The 19618-nt window shown below is 40.7% G+C and overlaps 1 protein-coding gene across 2 annotated transcripts in view; it reads right to left on the minus strand.

Moving 5' to 3' along the window:
• Positions 1-18412, minus strand: part of RREB1 (ras responsive element binding protein 1) — a 70964-nt gene extending 52552 nt beyond the window's left edge. For both annotated transcript variants that reach the window (XM_012647006.1, XM_012647005.1), the window contains exons 1-5: positions 18293-18412; positions 14699-14821; positions 13868-14080; positions 8902-8991; positions 7688-7851 (exon numbers count right to left, since the gene is read on the minus strand). In XM_012647006.1, the coding sequence (XP_012502460.1) occupies positions 7688-7851; positions 8902-8991; positions 13868-14038 (425 nt within the window). In that variant the 5' untranslated portion in view covers positions 14039-14080; positions 14699-14821; positions 18293-18412. The remainder of the gene's footprint in view (positions 1-7687; positions 7852-8901; positions 8992-13867; positions 14081-14698; positions 14822-18292) is intronic.
• Positions 18413-19618: the final 1206 nt, after the last annotated feature.

Consider the following 19618-nt stretch of genomic DNA (forward strand, 5'->3'; position numbering starts at 1 on the left):
GGGAAGCAGTGGCAGCAGAAGGGAAGTGAGAAAAAGAACTTTGGTGCTAAGCAGCAAACTCTCACCGTTGACTGACTTCCTTCTGGGCTCATCAGGAACAGGGTTTGCATTACTCTGTCTAGTTCCTGCACGTGTGTCCCCGGGCGGTCTGGGCCCTGATGAAGGTAACACAGGGACGTGCCTGCGAGACGGCATAGCTCCCTGCTGGGGCTCAGATTCTGGAACACATCCGCCAGGGCAAATAAATCTAATTCCACTCTCTCTGGCACATTTTTGTAAGTGTTTAAGCATTTTTGTAATTTTTTTTCCCCAGAAGTACAGTTTCACCAACAAATGAAGGTGATAATGACTTTACTGTGATCGATTACCAAAACTTGAATGTTCTTTTAACCCATTATTTGCAATTTTCTACACAGAAGACAAAATAAATGTAGTGTGAAAACTTCAAATATTCCAAGTAAGTTTTTGTTGCTTAAATTACAGATTCAGTATAGCAAAAAGCAAAACAAACAAGTTTCAAAAAAAAAACCTCTCAATTTATCTGGCACTATATGTTTACTCACTTTATTTTCCTTCCGTGGCACATATGACAACGATAATATTAATAACGATTTATTTATATGTACTATTTAACAAGCATTGCCCTAAGTGCTTTGCAGGTATTAATCCATTAATCGCCACACCATTCCCACAAGGTAGGTACGGATAATACTACCTTTTACAGATGAAGTAAGTGAGACACAGAGAAGCCCAATAACTTGTCTAGGGTCACACAGCTGCTAGTGGAACTTTTCTCACAGATTCTCACTCTGGTGCTTTCAGTTAAGACTCAGAAACATCCCCCGCCTGGGACACACCCAGGTATACTGGAAGCCTTCAAAACTCTTTTACAAACATTCTTTCATTTGAGCCCAAGTTCTAAATAAGGTATTACTAAGCCATTTTGTTAAAGTGTCAAAAAATTATGAGATTTTTGCAAAGTTCTACAGAATTAGGACTAGAACTCCACCCCCAACAATTTCGTCCTCTCCTCCGAATCAAGATGCCTCAAAATAAAGTAAGCACAAACCCCAAAATTATCACAAACATTCCTAAGGCTTGCTTTAAAAAAATATTTCTAAACAACTCTAAAATACAGTAATCATAAATGAGAAATATACCTTAGGATAATATGAAGGGTTATGCTATAGAAAACACAAGATCATTTCTAAGCCTATCCAAGTACACCCAAACAACACACAGTAATAAAACTCAGTTAAAATGGTTGCCCCAAAACTATGCCACGCTCACCACACACAGTGCACTATGCCAGTAGGATGAGTTTAATGTTGAAAATAATGCTCTATGACAGCATGGAAGTGTGTTGAGAATGAGGAAAAAAGTGAAAGAGTGCTTTTTTTCTAACAAGCAAACTGACACAAAAGCTCTATCGATTATTTCTCACATACAGGTTGAGCATCCCTAACCTGAAATACTCCAAAATCTGAAACTTTCTGAGCGCTGACAGGATTCCACAAGTGAAAATGTCACATCTTACCTCATGTGATTGGTTGCAGTCAAAATTTTGTTTCATACGCAAAATATGGAAAATATTGTACAAAATTAGCTTCAGGCTATGTGATAAGGTATATATTAAACATAAATAAATGTTGTGTTTAGATTTGAGTCCAGGTCCCATCCCAAAGATATCTCATTATACATATGTAAATATTTCAAAATCCAAAAAATCTGAAATCTAAAGCACTCTGGTCCCAAGCATTTCAGGTAATGTACACTAAGCCTGAAGCAGTTAACTAACAGCACGGCCTCTGAAGCCAGGCAGCCTAGGTTCAAATCTCAGCACTGTTACTGTGACCCTTTCTTCATCTGTAAAATGGGATAATAATTATACAATCCTTACACAAGGTAGAACACAGAAAAATAAAATGGGGAGCAACAAGGAAATAGAAGATTTGAATGATGCTATAAACCAAGCAGACCTAACAGCCCATCTATAGAATACTCCACCCAACAATAGCAGAATATATACTCTTCTCAAATAGACATGGCGCATTCCCCAGGACAGACCAGATGCTAGGCGATAAAACAAGCCTCAATAAATTCACAAGGACTGCAATCATACAAGGTACGTTCCCAGACTGTAATGGAATGAAATTAGAAATCAGTAACAGGAAGAAATTTGGGAAGTCACAAACATGTGAAAATTGAATAACACACTCCTAAATAACCAATGGGTCAAAGAAGAAATCACAAGAAAAAACAGAAAATACCCTGAGATGAATGAAAAAGAAAAACAACATACAAAAACTTATGGGAAACTAAAGCAATGTTTAAAGGGAAAGTATAGCTGTAAATACCTATATTTAAAAAGTTCTGGTGGCAGGGACAGGGGGTGGGGGAATAAAAAGTTCTGCTGGACATGGTGGCATGTGCCTGTAGTCCCGGTGACTTGGGAGATTGAGGCAGGAGGATTGCTTAAGCACAGGAGTTTGGCACCAGCCTGGGCAACACTGCAAGACCCCATCTAAAAAAAAAAAACCACACACACAAAAACCACACACACAAAAACCACACACACAAAAACCACAACCAAAACGGACAAAAACGAAGTTCTTAAATCAACAGTCTTTTTTTTAGGCCTCTTAATTTTTATTTGTTCTTACATTTGTCAGTTCTTTATTAATTCATATGTACTCAGCAAATATGTATTAATACATTATTGCCTGAAACTATCAACTCTCATCAGTTTTACTATTGTAACTTATTTTATTTAAAAAAAATCATTACATATATGTGTGTGTGTGTGTGCACACACACACACACACACACACACACACACATAGGGCAATGCCTAGAGTATTTTTGGGTGTTGCAACCTGAGGCATGGTGTTAACCAACATCTAGTCTTACACTTTACAACACTAATATAAGGGCAAACTAAAACTAAAGCAAGCAGAAAGGGGGAAATAATAATCCTTACAGCAGAAAACATACAAAACAGAGAACAGAAAAACAGTAGAAGAAAACCCATAAAACCAAATGCAAGTTCTTTGAAAAGATCAATAAAACTAACACACATGTAGGTAGACTGACTAAGGGAAAAAAGGGAGAAGACTCAAATTACTAAAATCAGGAATAAAAAACAGGACATTACAACTGACCTTACAGAATAAACAGGATCATAAGGGGATATTATGAACAACTGTGTGATAACCTGTTTGCTCACTCACATGAAATGGCCAAAATTCCTAGAAAGACACAAACTACTGCAAATGACTCAAGAAGAAACTGAAAATCTAAATGGACCTATAATAAGTAAAGAGATTAAATTAGTAATTAAAAAACTGCCCAGAAAGAAAAGCCCAGATGGCTTCACTGGTGAATTCTACCAAGCATTTAAATAAGAATTAATACTAACCATTCACAAATAAATTTTTCCAAAAATAGAGGAGGAGGGGATGTTTCCCAGCTTATTCTATGAGGCTAGTACTATTATGATACCAAAACCAAACACATCAAGAGAAAAGAAAACCACAGACCTATATCTCTTATGAATATAAACTCAAAAATCTTTAGCAAAATACTAACAAACTAAATCTATCAACATATGAAAATGATTATACACTACTGACCTAGTGGGATTTACCCTAGGAATAAGGGTAGTTTAACATTCAGAATAGAATGGAATAGGGGGAAAAAAAGGACAAAAACAGCCTGACCATAGATGCAAAAAATATCATTTGACAAAAACACTCAACAGCCTAGGGTTAGAAAAGAACTTCTTCAAACTGATAAAGGTCATTTATGAAAAACCCACAACTAACATATATAACACAGGAAGACTAAACGCTTCCTCCGTAAGATCAAAAACAAGAAAAGGATGCCCATTCTCTTCACTTCTATTTGACGATACACTGGTGGTTCTAGCTAGGGCAAGTAGGCAAGAAAAAGAATATAGACATGATATAGAAAATCCTAAGAAATCCACTAAATAGGCTAAGGCACTGTGGCTCATGGCTGTAATCCTAGCACTCTGGGAGGCCGAGGTGGGAGGATTGCTTGAGCTCAAGAGTTTAAGACCTGCCTGAGCAAGAGTGAGATTCTGTCTTTACAAAAAAAAAAAGAAAAGAAAGAAAAATTAGCCAGGCATGGTGACGCATCCATATAGTCCCAGCTACTCAGGAGGCTGAGGCAGGAAGATTGCTTGAGCCTAGGAGCTTGAGGCTGCAGTGAGCTACGATGGCACCACTGCACTTTAGCCAGGGCAACAGTGAGACTCTGTCTCAAAAAAAAAAAAAAAAAATTCCATTAAATATTAATAAGTATTAGAATGAATAAATGAAGTCAGCAAGGTTGCATGAAATAAGATCAATATATACATTTCAACTGTATATCAATACACTATGAACAATTTTAAAATGAAATTAGAAAACAATTCTACTTATAATAGCACCAAAAAGAATAAAATACTTAGGAATAAATTTAACAAAATAAACATAAAATTTGTACTCTGAAAACTATGAGACACTGTTGAAAAATTCAGGAAGACTTAAACAAATGGAAAAACATCCCACGTTCATGGATCAAAAGACTTAATATTGTTAAAATGGCAATATCCCTCAAACTGATGTACAGATTGAACACAATCCCTATAACTATCCCAGCTAGCTGCATTTTTTGCAAAAATTGACAAGTTCATCCTGGTATTCAGATAAAAATTAATGCAACCTATTAACAGAATAGCCAAAATAATTTTGAGAAAGATCTAATTTGAAAGACTCATACTTCCTGATTTTAAAATTTATCAAAAAGCTGTAGTAATCAATACAGTGTGGTGCTGGTCTCAGGAGACATATACAGATCAATAGAACACAACTGACGGTACAGAAATAAACCCTTACATTTATGGTCAACTGAATTTTGACAACTGTGGCAAGACAAGTCAATGGGGAAAGAACAATCTTTTCAACAAATAGTGGAAAACACTAAATTGGAGCCTTCTTTACACTATACACAAATATTAACTCAAAATAGATCATTGTAAGAACTAAAACTATGAAACTCATGAGATACCATTTCATACCTACTAGAGTGGCTCTACTGAAAAAGACAGAAGTAACAAGTGTTGGCAAGGACGTAGAGAAACTAGAACCCTCATGTGTTACTGGTTTCCACTCTGGAAAACAGTTTGGCAATTCCTTGAAACGTTAAATATGGAGTTACCACATGACCCAGCAATTCCATTCCTAAGTGTCTACCAAGAAAAATAAAAAACACATCCACACAAAAAGTTGTACAAAAATGTTCACAGCAGCATTTTTCATAATAACCAAAACATGGAAACAACCCAAAGGGATAAACAAACATGGTATATCCATAAAATGAGCTATTATTTGACAATTAAAAAGAAACTAAAACCCACTGAATTGTACACTTTACATGGGTGAAATGTACGGTATGTAAACTATATCTCAATTAAGATGTAAAATAAAAGAAATGGAAAGTGCTTAGCCCAGGTGCCTGATACCCAGGGCGCCAGAGCCTCAGTGATAACCACTTGTGAAACACACTGCCAGATACATCACTATGGAAGACGGGAACTATGGCTTTCACAGGTGTGTTTAACATGTTTGTTCATATATTGGATCACGGACATTGTCTCAAAGGGGAAATTATGCAAATTAGGACTGACTGACTGGGCCTAAGACCAGAAAGGTCTCAAGGTGGATCACAAATGGTCAATGGCCAGCGCCCAAACAGCGACAAGGTCGTCCTCCTCACTAATGTACCACCGCCCCTCTAACTTAGAACTGGTGGCCCATGGGGAGTTCCACTGAGTGGCAGCTCAGTAGGAAAAAGTGGGGAAACCACTCAAGAGGGGAACAGACAGCACCTCTAGGACCAGATTTTGAGAAGGGTAAATACGTAAAATACAAAGGACTTTTTATGGAGAGCGGAGGGTAGAAACAGCAGGCCTAAACATAAGCCAAAATGATACCAACAGGCCGATTTAGTGGTAAAAAACCAAAAAGCTAAAATGCAAACTACTGTATTAAAAAATAATGACACTATTCAATTCCTTCTTTGCATCCAAAAACACTCCTAGGAGGAGATGAGGGTCAAACAGAATAACCCATCAGGATTGAAATTTATGAGAGAGAAAAAGAAGCAAAACATTTTGTAAAATGGTTCTTAAACTATTTGCTCAGGCCTATCGTCCCAGCTACTGGGGAGGCTAAGGCAGGAGGATCGCTTGAATCTAGGAGTTTGAGACCAGCCTGGGCAACACAGTGAGATCCTGTCTCTTAAAAAAATTTTTTTTTAATTCTTAAAATATTCATACTTTTTATGAAGTCATACTATACCCCATGTTTAGGAGTTTAGACTGAGAAATCCACAGCCTTTAAATTATTGCAGCATTACTTAGAAATGAAAATAACAATAAATAACATGTATTGAGTGCTTACTTTGTACCAGAAACGGTGTGCAAAATTCGTTATCGTCCAATCCTTATCCTAATCCAATGAAGCAGATACTGTTAGAAAATCTCATTTTAAAGACAAGGAAACTGAGGTACAAAGAGGTTGAGGTTAAGTAACGTGCTCAAGGGCAGGAAATTTACAAGTAGCAGTTGAAACTTGAATTCAGCGGCCTAATCCCAAATAAAGAAACTTACCACGGTACCAGCAAGTCCCAAGCGTACCATCGATGGCACATAAAATGATTTTTAGGTAGAATAAATTGCCCCATCTCATTTTAGTATTTATATATAACCAAATGTAACTAGCATATCGATTTCATAACAGTTACATAAAGTTTTCTTTTAAAATAAATGTGTAAAAAATTTTACTCAACTTTTTAAAGAAAGCATAATAATGACTGGACAGAAATATGAAAAAATAGAAATAGTCTAATTTTCTGAGAAGGAGAAATTTAGAATGCCTTTTTTTTCCTTTTCCTAAAATTTCAATGTTCCTAAAATGTTTATGTAAAAAAAAAGTCAGCATCCAAAAATTCTTTCTGTTCCAACCCTTCAAAATATATACAATCGCTCTATGAAGTGTATTTTCTATTGGTTCATCTCACAAAATTTTAACATGTCCACTACTGTGTTCTTTCCAACCTCTGAGTGAGCACTTTCTCTTTCAGTAAGTAAATTCTTAACACTTATCACATTTTCTTTTTTTTCATTTTATCCTAGCTTATACCCTGAAGCTCCAGGAACAGAACACCTAACTATTTATTAAAAGGTCCCAGAAAAATTTTTTTGCAAGGAAAAGATCTGCAGGAACCTGGTAGGCATATGCAAATATTTTTAAAAGGGCAAAATTACATAAACGCTACTCCCTGAGGGTTCCTTGTATGTGATAAGCTGTCCACCTCTGGCACCCAAACAAAGAAACTCCAATTTGCAGAGGGACAATGACTCTGTGTTTTATCCCAAAAAACCCTAAAGAGCCACAGACCTAGCCCAGGTACTTCTGTTTCCCATGATCAGACACCTCTAATATCCTGGAGATAATACGCACAAGCAAACAAAACCATCTCTGGCTTTTCCACAGAGTGAACAGAATTCAAGAATTCTCTGCGCCTTTAGGCAAGTCCTGTGATGGCTCAGAGGCCACTGTACTGTCTGTGGACCTCCAGATACCAGCCAGCGACGCAGGCAAAGGGCACCTACACCCACCTGTGCATGTTCCCATTGGTGGTAAACGACTGGCCACACACAGTGCACTTGTAAGGCCTCTCGCCAGAGTGCACCAGCATGTGACGATCCAGGGAGCTGGCCGAGCTCAGTGACTTCCCACAGATGCTGCACGAGTGGTCAGCTCCTCCAGTGTCCGTGTTGTGCTGCAGAAAGCAATTATGGCAGTGGTCACTTAAGAAGGTGGGTCAAAAACATAGCTATTAGGAAATGCAGATCCAGAGTTTCATTAAAAAAACAAACAAACAAAAATAAACAGTGAAGTTCCTTGGCTATTTTTTTTGTTTCATTTTAAATATCTTCCTGAAGTATCAAAATGTATCAGGAACACAGGCAAATAAATATTTTGTATGATCTTCCTCCACTCTCATGTTCCTCTTTTGGAAATACTTCTATTGTAATGCTCAGAGAGAAGTGGGGTCTTTGCAGGTCTTTCCTTAAAACATACGTAGATTAAGGGACCACATATGGTAACTCCTAAGAGCAGGACTCTCAACAATGAAGCAAGTATGTAAAATTTCATCCTCACATTAAGAGTCAACATCCCTTCTTCAAATTCGATGACTCGGGCCTGCTGTCACAGAAAGAGAACTGAAACCTGCATAGAGTCGAGAGTTGGCCTCTGAAGTATGGTAGGAAGGAACATTTCTATCCGAACCCAAGTTACTGTAGTAACTTGATGTTATTACTCAGTACTCTGCTATGATTTTAACAGATCATCAATCTTTCAGTGTTCCTCAATATTCTGTCATGAATCCGCCACTGAAGGAGGGGAAGGAGGAGAAATCTCATAATTAAGGAGAAAAGCCAAAAAAGATCCCAAATCAAGTAATTCCCTGCAGCATAACAAAAGTTTATACCAACATAAAAGAACAGGGGTCACACCCATAATCCCATTATGTTGTAGGGGATTTGGTTCATGCAGACAAGCCACATACAATGAAAAGCCTTCTGTTATATGGGTGGTCAGTTAACTAGATGTTTGTTCAGTTCTGAAAAGGTGTTCTGTGTTGACCTGGTGCTTTGTGACAGTAACACGAAAACACACAAAAATCATTTCCATAGCCACCCCTCAAAACTATTAAGACACTAAACCTAAATTAGGCATGGCCACAACTCGTCCATTAAAATCCAATCACTGTGCCCTCCATTAATGAAGAATAACTTAAAACAAAAATAGAAAAGCGGCCGCCCACCTGGCGAATGTGCATAGTCAGCTGGTGCTGGGTAGTGCAAATCTTTTCACACAGGGGGCAGTTATAGGAAGACTTCTCCTCTTTCGTTTCCTAAAACGAGAAATTAAAAGGAAGATAAATTTCAAATCACGGTGAACTAGTGTCTTTTCTTTCTGTAACAAGCACCTGTGTCTAAGTGGCTGACAGCACGGGCTCCGGAGCCTGCCCAGGTATGAGCTTGGGCAGGTCGCTGTCCTGTCCGCCCTCAGTTTCCTCATTTGTAAGATGGGAAAAACAACCATCTACCACAGCATGCTGTGGTGCAGATTAAATTAACACATGCAAAGCACTGGAACAGGGCCTGGTTCATAGTAAGTGCTCAGTAAATGTTAGCATTCTTATTACACAGACATCATTTAATGGATCGTCTGTCGTGGCAAAAAATTAACTGTCGAGTCAAGGAAGAGCTGAAAGGGATTATGTTTCTACTTAAGTCTCATCCAGGCTCCAGGCAGTATTTTCCACTGGCTTTCAAGGCCCCGAAGAGCTAATGAGGTTCTCATCCGAGAAACCCACCCTAGCAATAGTGGGAGCCCCCAGCACCCTGCTGTGTACCTGATTGGCATGACGTGGCTGCTCTGCCTGACGCTAGCATCTGCTCAACACTGATCACAAAAAATGACTAAAAATATAATGGTAAGAAGAATGCTGTCCCTTGTCAAGACCTTGATAAGAATGACAGCCCAAAGTGAAGACTTCACAGAGGGTGACAAAGAACCAGCTCACTACTTGCTGAAGTGGCTCATTTTATGTTCCCTCGAAACATACAGGACAAGCTTTCTTCAGGCGGTACGTTTTACCTTTTTAAGGAAAAGGCCAGCCTCCTTCACCAGTCTTATGTGACAGCTCCTCTTTCCAAACAATTCCTGGAGACTTGGCAGGACATGCCCATCATTGACTCCTCATCCACACAGCTGCTAAGCACCACGGGTCCCTGTTCCCCTTTCCCAAACTAGCTGGACCTGGAGTTGGGCATCTCTCCCGGGAATCTGGAACTTGGATGCTTGGAGACTACTATCAGTGGGTTTCTAAAGATCGGCTTTCTGAAATACACACTTCTAGACGAGATTCTCAACATGCTGAGTCAGAATCATGGAGGAAGGGGGAATCAAACCCCAGAAATCTGTTTGTCTCACAAGCTCCCCCAAAGATGCTGATCTGTGCCCAGGTTCAGGGATGATCATGTTACTAAGTTAGGTGACCATGAGCACTTGAATTGAGGGTTCAAGTAGAGTTGGGGCTGGGCCCCAATACCTTGGCAAGCCCAAACCATGAGAAAGCAGCTGGAGAAGACAGTAGGAGACCAGGTAGCCTGGGGTGTGGGGGGACGGAGGACACTGACTCTAGGGCTAGATGCTCTGTCCAGGCTATAGGTCACTTCCTGTCCTTGGGCATCTTTCAACACATCTCTTTTCATTTGTACACATTTAAATGAGTTTCTGTTCCTTGCAAATACTACCAATTATTGAGCACTTACTATGTTTCAAACTCTGTATATACAGAAATGTCAGGTTTTTTTCACAACCATTAAGAACAGCCACCATTATGAATCCCATTTTCTGGACGAGGAAACTGGGATACGGAGAGACAAGTAATCTGCTCCAAGTTGAATAACTATTAAGTAGTAGACACAGCATTAAAACTCAGGCCAGATGCTCACAGCCCATGCCCTAAACCACTATGCTATATAAAGTGTAACCCAAAAAGGGATTAACCCCAAGGCACAGAAAGGAAACACCCTTGCGGTTGCTCATGAGAGATGATGAAAATAAAAGTCACCCTGAAAACTATAAAATCAAATGGCGCCATAAACCAGACGGGTGGAGTGAGAGCATGACGGTGTCTAGTTTGCAGCGACCTTCCCGCTCACGCCTCTTCAAAGACTAACAGGTCTCATTCTAAGCAACAGGAACCTTTTCCTAATCTGTGGAACTGGGTCTGAGAACTAGGTACTCCACGCATCTTCTCACGCTAAAATTAAAATGAATTAAGGATATGAATGCTACGTAGGCTGAATATCGGAGACAGTAAAAAAATTCCCACTCTCACCTAGCTACTCACATACTTCTAGTCCTCCCGGAGGTATAATTGTCGGGGGGGTAACGGGGATGTTACACCTTCTCAGCCCAGTTCTACAACCATAGACAGAATCGAGCTAGCCAAAGACCTCACAGGGAAAATCAAAATTAAAAGCAATAGCAACAAAATAAGAGCACTCGATATAATAGTGAGGGATGTCATGGCCAGGCCAAAAGTTGGGGTGGAGTTCAAACTCTGGGGGGTATTATTTTTAAATTATTAGATCAACAATTTATATATATATATATACACACACACATATATGTGTGTGTGTATATATATATATACGTGTGTGTGTGTATATATATATGTATCTATATTTTTTAAAGAGACAGGGGTCTCACTGTGTTGCCCAGGCTGGTCTCGAATTCCTAGGCTCAAGCGATCTTCCTGACTCAGCCTCCTTAGCTGGGATTACAGGTGTGCACCACTGTACCCAGCTAATAATACATATATATTTTTTTAAATGTTGAAAAAAGATTCACCACTAGAATGTAAATATATCTTAAAAAGTCAGGCCTCCAAAGGGCCAGCCTCTTGAAGGGACGAATTTTTTTAAAAATTCATCTTGTGTTCACCTTGAAGTAGACACCAGACAAACTGTGCAACTGGTGGGGCTGACTGGTATTGACTCTGGGGTTGATCATTAACTGGCACCCAAACCTCTGAGGCTGGCAGCGTAATTGGTGCTGGAGATTGTAATACGAGTCCACAAAATCCAAGGGGGTCTTGGAAGGAGGTCTGTGGGCTCAGATTTAACATTTTAAAACAAACCAAATTTTAATAGAAAAGAGAGCATCGTGATGCTGGAAGAGAGCCCCTACTGGAGATTTCTGAATCTAGTTATTGCAGCCTTGCTGGTGGAAGAAGCACACTTCCTGAGCTGAAAGATAAAATTAGCAGCTAATGTGATAACTAACCATTCCATAATGAAACAATCTGGCACCCTTGTCAGCATCCGGCTGGGGCTAATCTGTCCTGGAACTCTGAGCTCCTACCGATGGGACTTTCCCTAGGTTCGCTCTCTTACCCCTCCCCCTCCAGACCCCAGGTAAGGAAGATGCTTCCTTCTTCCCTGAACTTTCTCCTGTGTTGTTTTTTTAGATTAAGCACTGTATTTTACCAGACTATCTCTGGTTTAGACGTCTCTATCAAAAATGAAGCCAGTGCACCTGATCCCTGGAGGAGAAAGGAGGGGGATGGAAGTGGCCCAGTTACGCCTGCACAATTGCGTCCTCACACCTGGAGAGGCAACCTCCACCGAGCATGCAGGCATGGGAGGTGCTGCAGGCGTCCTCCAGGGCCCTAACTGCCAAATGTGAACCACAGCCTGGACTTGGGCCAACTCTGTGTTATTTAAGGAAAAGTTCTTCCCTATTACTCCACTTGTTCCTGGTAAAGCAGAGAAAGATGAGGAGGAGGACGACCTTGACTATCTTATTCATCCCGAAATCCCTGGCACCTGGCACAGCAGCCAGCTGAATGCAGGAGCTGGGTATATATTGTTTGATGGGTGGAGAGATGGATGGACAGATGAACAGACAGATGGTCACATGAGAGTGGAAATAAACCTTTTCTTCCCAGAGCTAGTGCTCCTTCTCGACTCAGGCCACAGTCATACAAGCTGAGTATTTTCTCAGGCACCCATAGAAGAGAGGCATACGGAGACAAGGAAAAAAAGAAAGAGAAAAGCATCAGTACTCCTAAAACATCACAGAACGCTGCCAAGTTCTCAGCCTCAAGCAAGGTGTGGAGACATGCACATTCCCACACACTGGGGGAGTGGGGTTTTGGGCTTGTGCAATTTCTCCTGGAGGGCGAGTTGTTATCAAAAGCCTTAATTAAGGTTCTACTTTTAAGAATTTACAGAAAACCATCACAGTCGTGTACTCACAGAATTCTGTATAAGGACAGTCACAGTAGGATTATTAATAAAAAAGAAAATATATTCACAAAAGCCCAGCAAGTTTACTTTCTTGTCCATCCCTGGTTCCTAGACAAACTCAGAAGAACACCTCTCCCAGGGTTTACTATAGCCCCATTAAATCAGTTAAACCAAAAATTAAACGTGAAGAAGTCAACTCACATTCTATGGATTCAGAGCGAAAATGAGAATTATTCAGCCTCTACTTCCCGCCTTGACCTACCCTATGTTGAACATGTTGCCACCAAGATAGCAACAACTTTTCCAAAGTGCCCATTTGTACATTAAAGATTCACCTTTCCCAATAGAGGAGACATGAACTTTTATGATACCATTAATCCTTCCCAATCCCACCTATTTACTCTTTCTTACGTCTCCTGATCTGATGCACACTGAAAATCACAAGAAGACTAAATATTAATAGTGTCTTAAATGGAATTCTTTGGAGCCAAATTCTGTGCTTTTTCAAGGATGAAAAGCTGAACAGCAGCCCCAGCACAAACAGTACTAATTTGCTATCTAATCTGAAGACAATTTAAAAAAAAAGATATTAAGAAGGTGGGCTTCGAAAGCCCAATTAAGCAGCTGTGTGAATAAGGAAACGAATCACATGCCAGTAAGGACTCAGTCACATTCTCTGCTGTGGCCATCATGTGAAGAAAGCTTGCATTCAAATCAAATGACGGGCCAGGAATAAGGGCGCTTTCACCAACATTGACCCCGCGGCAAAGAAAATTTTCTCCGTGAAAGGAAAATGACATAAGCTGTGTAAAATTTGCTCTTGAAAAATTATGAAGGCCTCCGGGTATGTCTGTTTCATTCTGAACGCTTCCAGCGTTTTGTCTTACGAAGCTGGGGGACATCTGCTGATGTTCTCATAGACTGAACCCACCGGAGGTCATCACCTGGAGCACAAATGCTTACCTGGTTCCTTCTGCCAATCCGGTTTGGTCCTGGAGGCTTCGCAGGGGACCTGATGCTCTGCGGGCTCCCGCCATTCTCGGCGACCTTCCCTACACTCATTACCGCTGACATCATGGTATTGATGGAAGACAGGTCTGAACCTTCCAAGCCAACAGGCGAACTCGACGTCATTGGGACAGGGCTTTAAGCTTCTAAGAAGCCTTTGCCATAAAACTGAAAATGAGAAATTGTAGATGTGATAATGGGAAGTTTAGGCTTCTTTCATAGCCAGGGGGCGCTGGCCATAGTTTCTCTGATTATAACTCGGGTCAACAATGCCCAACACCCTCCTTCTCCAGTTCAAGCCCACAGTCGTGCCCAGAATGACTGAAGCTTTCATCTGAAGGAAGTCTTGGCATAGCAAAGACTTACTGATAATCTTGCTTCCTTTCTGAGTATATGTCACCAGCAGCACTCAAAGGTATAGGAGGCAGGTTTCTTTGCAGTTCCTAAGCTCTGTAAGGCAGAGGTGGGAAAAGCCAAGCCAACAATTAAGAAACCCAGGGAGCTGCCCCCGGCCAGCATCCTCCCAAGAACTTGTGTTGATTTACTACTCCACGAAGGTTCTGGACCTAAAAGTACTGATGAGAAACTTCATTTAACTCCACTGCTGCAATACAGTGATTTTACTGGGAAGCCTGAATTTTATAAGAGATTTGAGAAGCCAATCCTATCAGAATTACAACCAAATTTCAAACTGGCATATAAAAGCCTGTTTCTTAAAAAAATACAGGTAGGTAATATACCCCAGGAAATGGAAAGAAGACCCCCCCCCAACATATTGCTAATTACCTCCATTTTCTGCCCCAACTGATACACTATGAAATTTCCCCCCGTGACAGCTGACATCCACATGGGGTAGGAAATGAGTCTGTGTTGACTTGTTTTTCTTTCTCTTGGTACCACTCGTGGACACTGGAAGGGAAGCAAAGGTAAAAAAAAAAAAAAAAAAAAAAGGGTTCAGTGAACATCTTTTCACTTAGCGTAATCTCAGACCACTATAATCATGAAAATACTAAAAGCACAAATGAGAGGCAATGTCTAAGTCTTTTTTTTTTCCTTCTCAAACCATACTCTGTAGTTTTCAACCTTGACCTATGACCTTACAGTGCTGCCACACTCACTCCCAATAGCCAAAAAGACTGTGCAGTATTTTACTTTTCGAAGTTCATATTTATCCACATACATCAAATACTCTTCCACACTGTGCCCCAGTCCCTCTCGGGAGCTCTCAGGCTCCACCTAACCCCCCTCGTGCCTTCACCTAACACTGACCAAAAACAAAACAGTTCAGGCATTCACGAAAGGCTGAGTCTGGACGGTATTGCGTCAGACCTAAAATAAAGCTGGTAACACAAAAAGGAACCTTCCAAGCCAACAGGCAAACTCGACGTCACTGGGACAGGGGAAACCATGGCCATGTCAAAATTAACTAGAAGTACTGTGGCCCGTAGGTAAGAAGTCCATAGGTAAATTGTTTTCCTCATTTTGTCTGGGAAGATATTCTATAGCTGAAGGCCTAGCAGTAATATTTAAATTATCTTAATATCCTACTATCCCTACAGTGTGTGTTAATAAATTCTACAAGTCCACAACAACAGCCAAAGACCAAGCTCATCATCTCAGCTGTAAAGACAATGCATAGAAACAACACAAGAGAGAATATGATTTCTTGTGGTTTCCTCCTCCAACTTTAGGGGATGGAACCTGGGTTATGATAAACAGCAACACCCACAGCAGCTACTAACGTGCAGCCTTCCAGTGCAGTGTAAGAAAGGTCTGGGGACAGGACTTTATGATAATGCTTCCAGTCCGGCCAAAAGGGCCAAAGAGAATCTTAGGAACAGTACTTTTCAAGAGACAAAATGTGTCTTCCTTGTGAACCAAATGGTTTTCCAGAAGGCAGGGAAAAGGTCTAACCACAGAAGAATACAATTTACGATGACTGCTCCAGTCTTATCTCCATCTTTCCCGACAATGAGATGAAAGCTGTGGCCAAAATTAAAGAAAAAAAAACAAACTGTTGTCTTTCCATGAGGTCTCCCCATGCTAGCAGATCATTTAAATTTATTAAAAATTATACTTTAAACTTTCTGTTTTTAACTATCTTTGAAAGTTTATATGGGTGATTTCTTAAGGAAAAAAAACATGCAGATACAAGTGTGTATAAACACGAAACCTCTTTTTTTCCTTAATGTATTGCTAACAGAAGTATCATCAGTTCCCTAGAATTTTTTAATCAATCAGCATGTAATTATGAATTTGATTCACAAATGGATATCTTCAATACTGGATTCACCTTGTTCTTCTAAATATCTCTCCCATAATTTTAATGCACAGAAAATTATGAAATGACTGGCTAGAAATCTATCTTTACTATAATTATGTTATGTCAGTAAAAGAAAACGAACCTTTCTACCAATTCATACTAAAAGTTTTGAAGAAGATCTCACTTTTGTCCTATTACTATATTTAGAAAAGAAAAATGTAGTAGAGTTTACTCAAATCTGGGAACAGGTTAAATACCTTTAGGACTAAATGTAAAATTTTTTTTTTTTTTTTTTTTTTGACAGAGTCTCACTCTTTTGCCCGGGCTAGAGTGAGTGCCGTGGCGTCATCCTAGCTCACAGCAACCTCAAACTCCTGGGCTCAAGCGATCCTCCTGCCTCAGCCTCCCAAGAAGCTGGGACTACAGGCATGCACCACCATGCCCGGCTAATTTTTTTTTCTATATATTTTTAGTTGTCTGATTAATTTCTTTCTATTTTTAGTAGAGATGGGGTCTCGCTCTTGCTCAGGCTGCTTTCGAACTCCTGAGCTCAAACAATCCGCCCGCCTCGGCCTCCCAGAGTGCTAGGATTACAGGCGTGAGCCACCACGCCCGGCCTAAATGTAAAATTTTAAGTTACAAAAAATATATACTAATTCTATTGATGAGTAAAGGAAGAGGGAAGGCGAGAAATAAGCAATAGGCAAATTGACAAAAATATATTCAGTAAACAGAGCCAAATTGCCAGTAAGAATTCTTGCAGTCATCATGACATGAAAGATACACTCTTGCAAGCTATCAAAGTGTCTTAAATAAAAAGAATGCCTAGCAGCAGTCGCCACAGCTAACTAACATAAGAGATGAAAGTTGCAAGGGCTTATCCCACTTGAAAAGGAGAAAAGTCATGCAAGCTAGTTTCCCATTTTGTCTGGACAGGAAGACATTTACTAAATGTATTTCCTCCTTGGGGATAAAGTGTAAAGTGTGACACTACCCATTGGCAACACCAAGATCACCTACATTTACTTCCTTTTCCTATTTTAAATGTAAGTAAATAGCAATTTTTAAAAATAGATGCACTTCTCATCTCCAATCTGAAAATGCAATTAATAAAATGAAACTCCCGGCTATACTGTTTGAAAAGCAAAAGAGTCATTGGACTCATCCCCAAGAAGCTGTTTCAGAAGCAACCAACAACCAGCCCCTTGGGCTGTGACAAGATTGCATTCCAGTTTGTTCCTGTGTCTTATATTTGAGTTCTCCCTTCGGTAGCACGGAGCAGGGCAGAAGGAGAAGCCGGTGCAATGCACAATGCAGCTCATTGTTCTATGTTAGAAGAAAAAAATCCACCGTAACCCAAAGGCTCATCTACGTGATAATTTAACCAGAACAAGTTGGCCAGTATTAGTCGATCCTACCTACCCCATGCCCCACCCAAGACTACACTCAACAGCCCAAACCAACAAACCTAAACCCTCTGATTCTCAACCTGATGGAATGAAAGATAGTTTAACTGTTTAAGGTCTATTCACAAAGCACATTTTTCTTTCTGAATATTTACAATCCTAGAATTTCCATTCTCCCCTCTGTACCACTTCTTCTCCCTGACATCACCTCAGACTGCAAAATAATAACAATAATGATGATAATTAAAAAATTAAATTGAAAATAAAACCAAAAATTGCTGTCCCTGTTTTAACACAATCCTCTCAACTGGAATCAGAGAGGACTGGGAACCCAGATGAAGTTCCTGAGGCACAGACATGAACAACTCTGCCAAGTGGACTGGCTGGTGTTCCAGTTTTTAACACACAGGGTCGGGACGTGAGGGGAGGGAGGGAGGGAGAGAGAAGAAAGGAGTGAGGAGTCTGCACTGTTGCTTCCTGCGAGACAAGCCCTCAGCATCCTTTCTGAGATTTCTCATCCCCACATCTCGGGCCCATCAGATCAAGAAGAACCAGCATGTCACAGTTACAATTTCAACATGATTTTGCACCAAAGCCTCAGGAGGACCTGGAAAAGAGGAAGGACAACCCAAAGGGTATGTGGGGAGGGCACAGGAAACTCAACATTCAACGTTACTGTGACTCAGGAAAAGTCAGTAAAGTTTCACTGACCTGCTTTCTTTGTGTTTTCAAGCTGCCCTCCTTACTGAGGAGCTGGCACTGGCTGGGCCCAGACGTGGGCAGGGTCACACCTCAGAGGCACCACTCTTGGAGCACAGAGTAGGAACAAGCTAGAAAAAAGAAAAACAGTGACATTAAAAGGGGGGTAAGACCAGAAATGATCCACTACTCAACATCACTGGGAGTCAAAAATTAGGACAAGAGAACCTTTCCCATCTCCTGCCTGCAATTACAAGCAAGCTGCTGGCTCTAGGCCGATTCCACCCAGAGCTGTTCCATTAGCATCTAAGCAAGAGCCACTGGAGCTGAGCGCGCCTTGGACAGGAATCCCCCTGCCCCCAAGCATACTCCCACAACATCGAGGGCAATGCCAGATGAGAACGGCTTGGACCACGGGCTCTGAGTGGAGCTTCGAGCATCCTAATGGCATGCTCATAGCAGATGCCGATGGACTGCCAATTTAATGGGAAGAGAAAAGCAAGACAACAATCAATGCTATCAGAAACAGAGGGAGGGGGAAGAGAGTTGAAGAAAGTAAGAAATATTCACCTAAACAGTGCCTTAACATAAAGGAGAGATTATTACATCTTTTCCCAAGTGAGGGGGCAAGTGTTCGTAACGCATGTCAAATAGGACCAACCACAGACCTCTTCTTTTCTGTAGGGAAGATGCAGAAAACGTCTCCAATTACACATGCCCTTCAAGAGTTTGAGAAAGTCTGTTCTGGGGTGTCAAGGGCTGCAAAGCCCTGCACTGGGAGAAAGCTGTGTCTGGCCATAGACAAAGTTGGAGAAAACCAGAATGTAGCGTTTCCCAGAGCTATGGCATTCAGTCACGTTCTCTCTGGCTCTGAACACAGCACCCCTCAGCTAAGCTGACGAGTGAAAAACTGGGAGAAGACTCAAGAAGTAACATAAACCCCATGCAGACAACACCTGTCAGAGAAACAACTGCTTGGTGTGTTTTCTCACTTTTAGCCCCTTTTGGAGTGTCTGGAGACAAACTGGCCATTTACGCGGCAGGGTGATCATTTTGAATCTTACTTGCTTTGTCCACAAATAGTTACTGAGCACTTCTGCAGGCAAACCCTCGAGCTAGACCAGCCTGCTGGAGGTGAGAAAACCCCACCAACCCTTTCTACCGGGGAAAAACTCTGCAGTGATTATCCCAGGGCAGTTTTTTCTCTGCGTACCTTCGCCACAATGCTTCAATTCTCCATCTTTTCCTTGGTGCCTTTCTCTTTTGAAGAGTTCTTTGGATTTCAAACAAAGTATCAGGTAACAAGGAGTAACTCACAGGGACAGCCCCTGAATGGGA

This window comes from Propithecus coquereli, unplaced genomic scaffold, assembly GCF_000956105.1.
Source record: "Propithecus coquereli isolate 6110/MARCELLA unplaced genomic scaffold, Pcoq_1.0 Scaffold253, whole genome shotgun sequence".
Classification (NCBI taxonomy): Eukaryota; Metazoa; Chordata; class Mammalia; order Primates; family Indriidae; genus Propithecus; species Propithecus coquereli.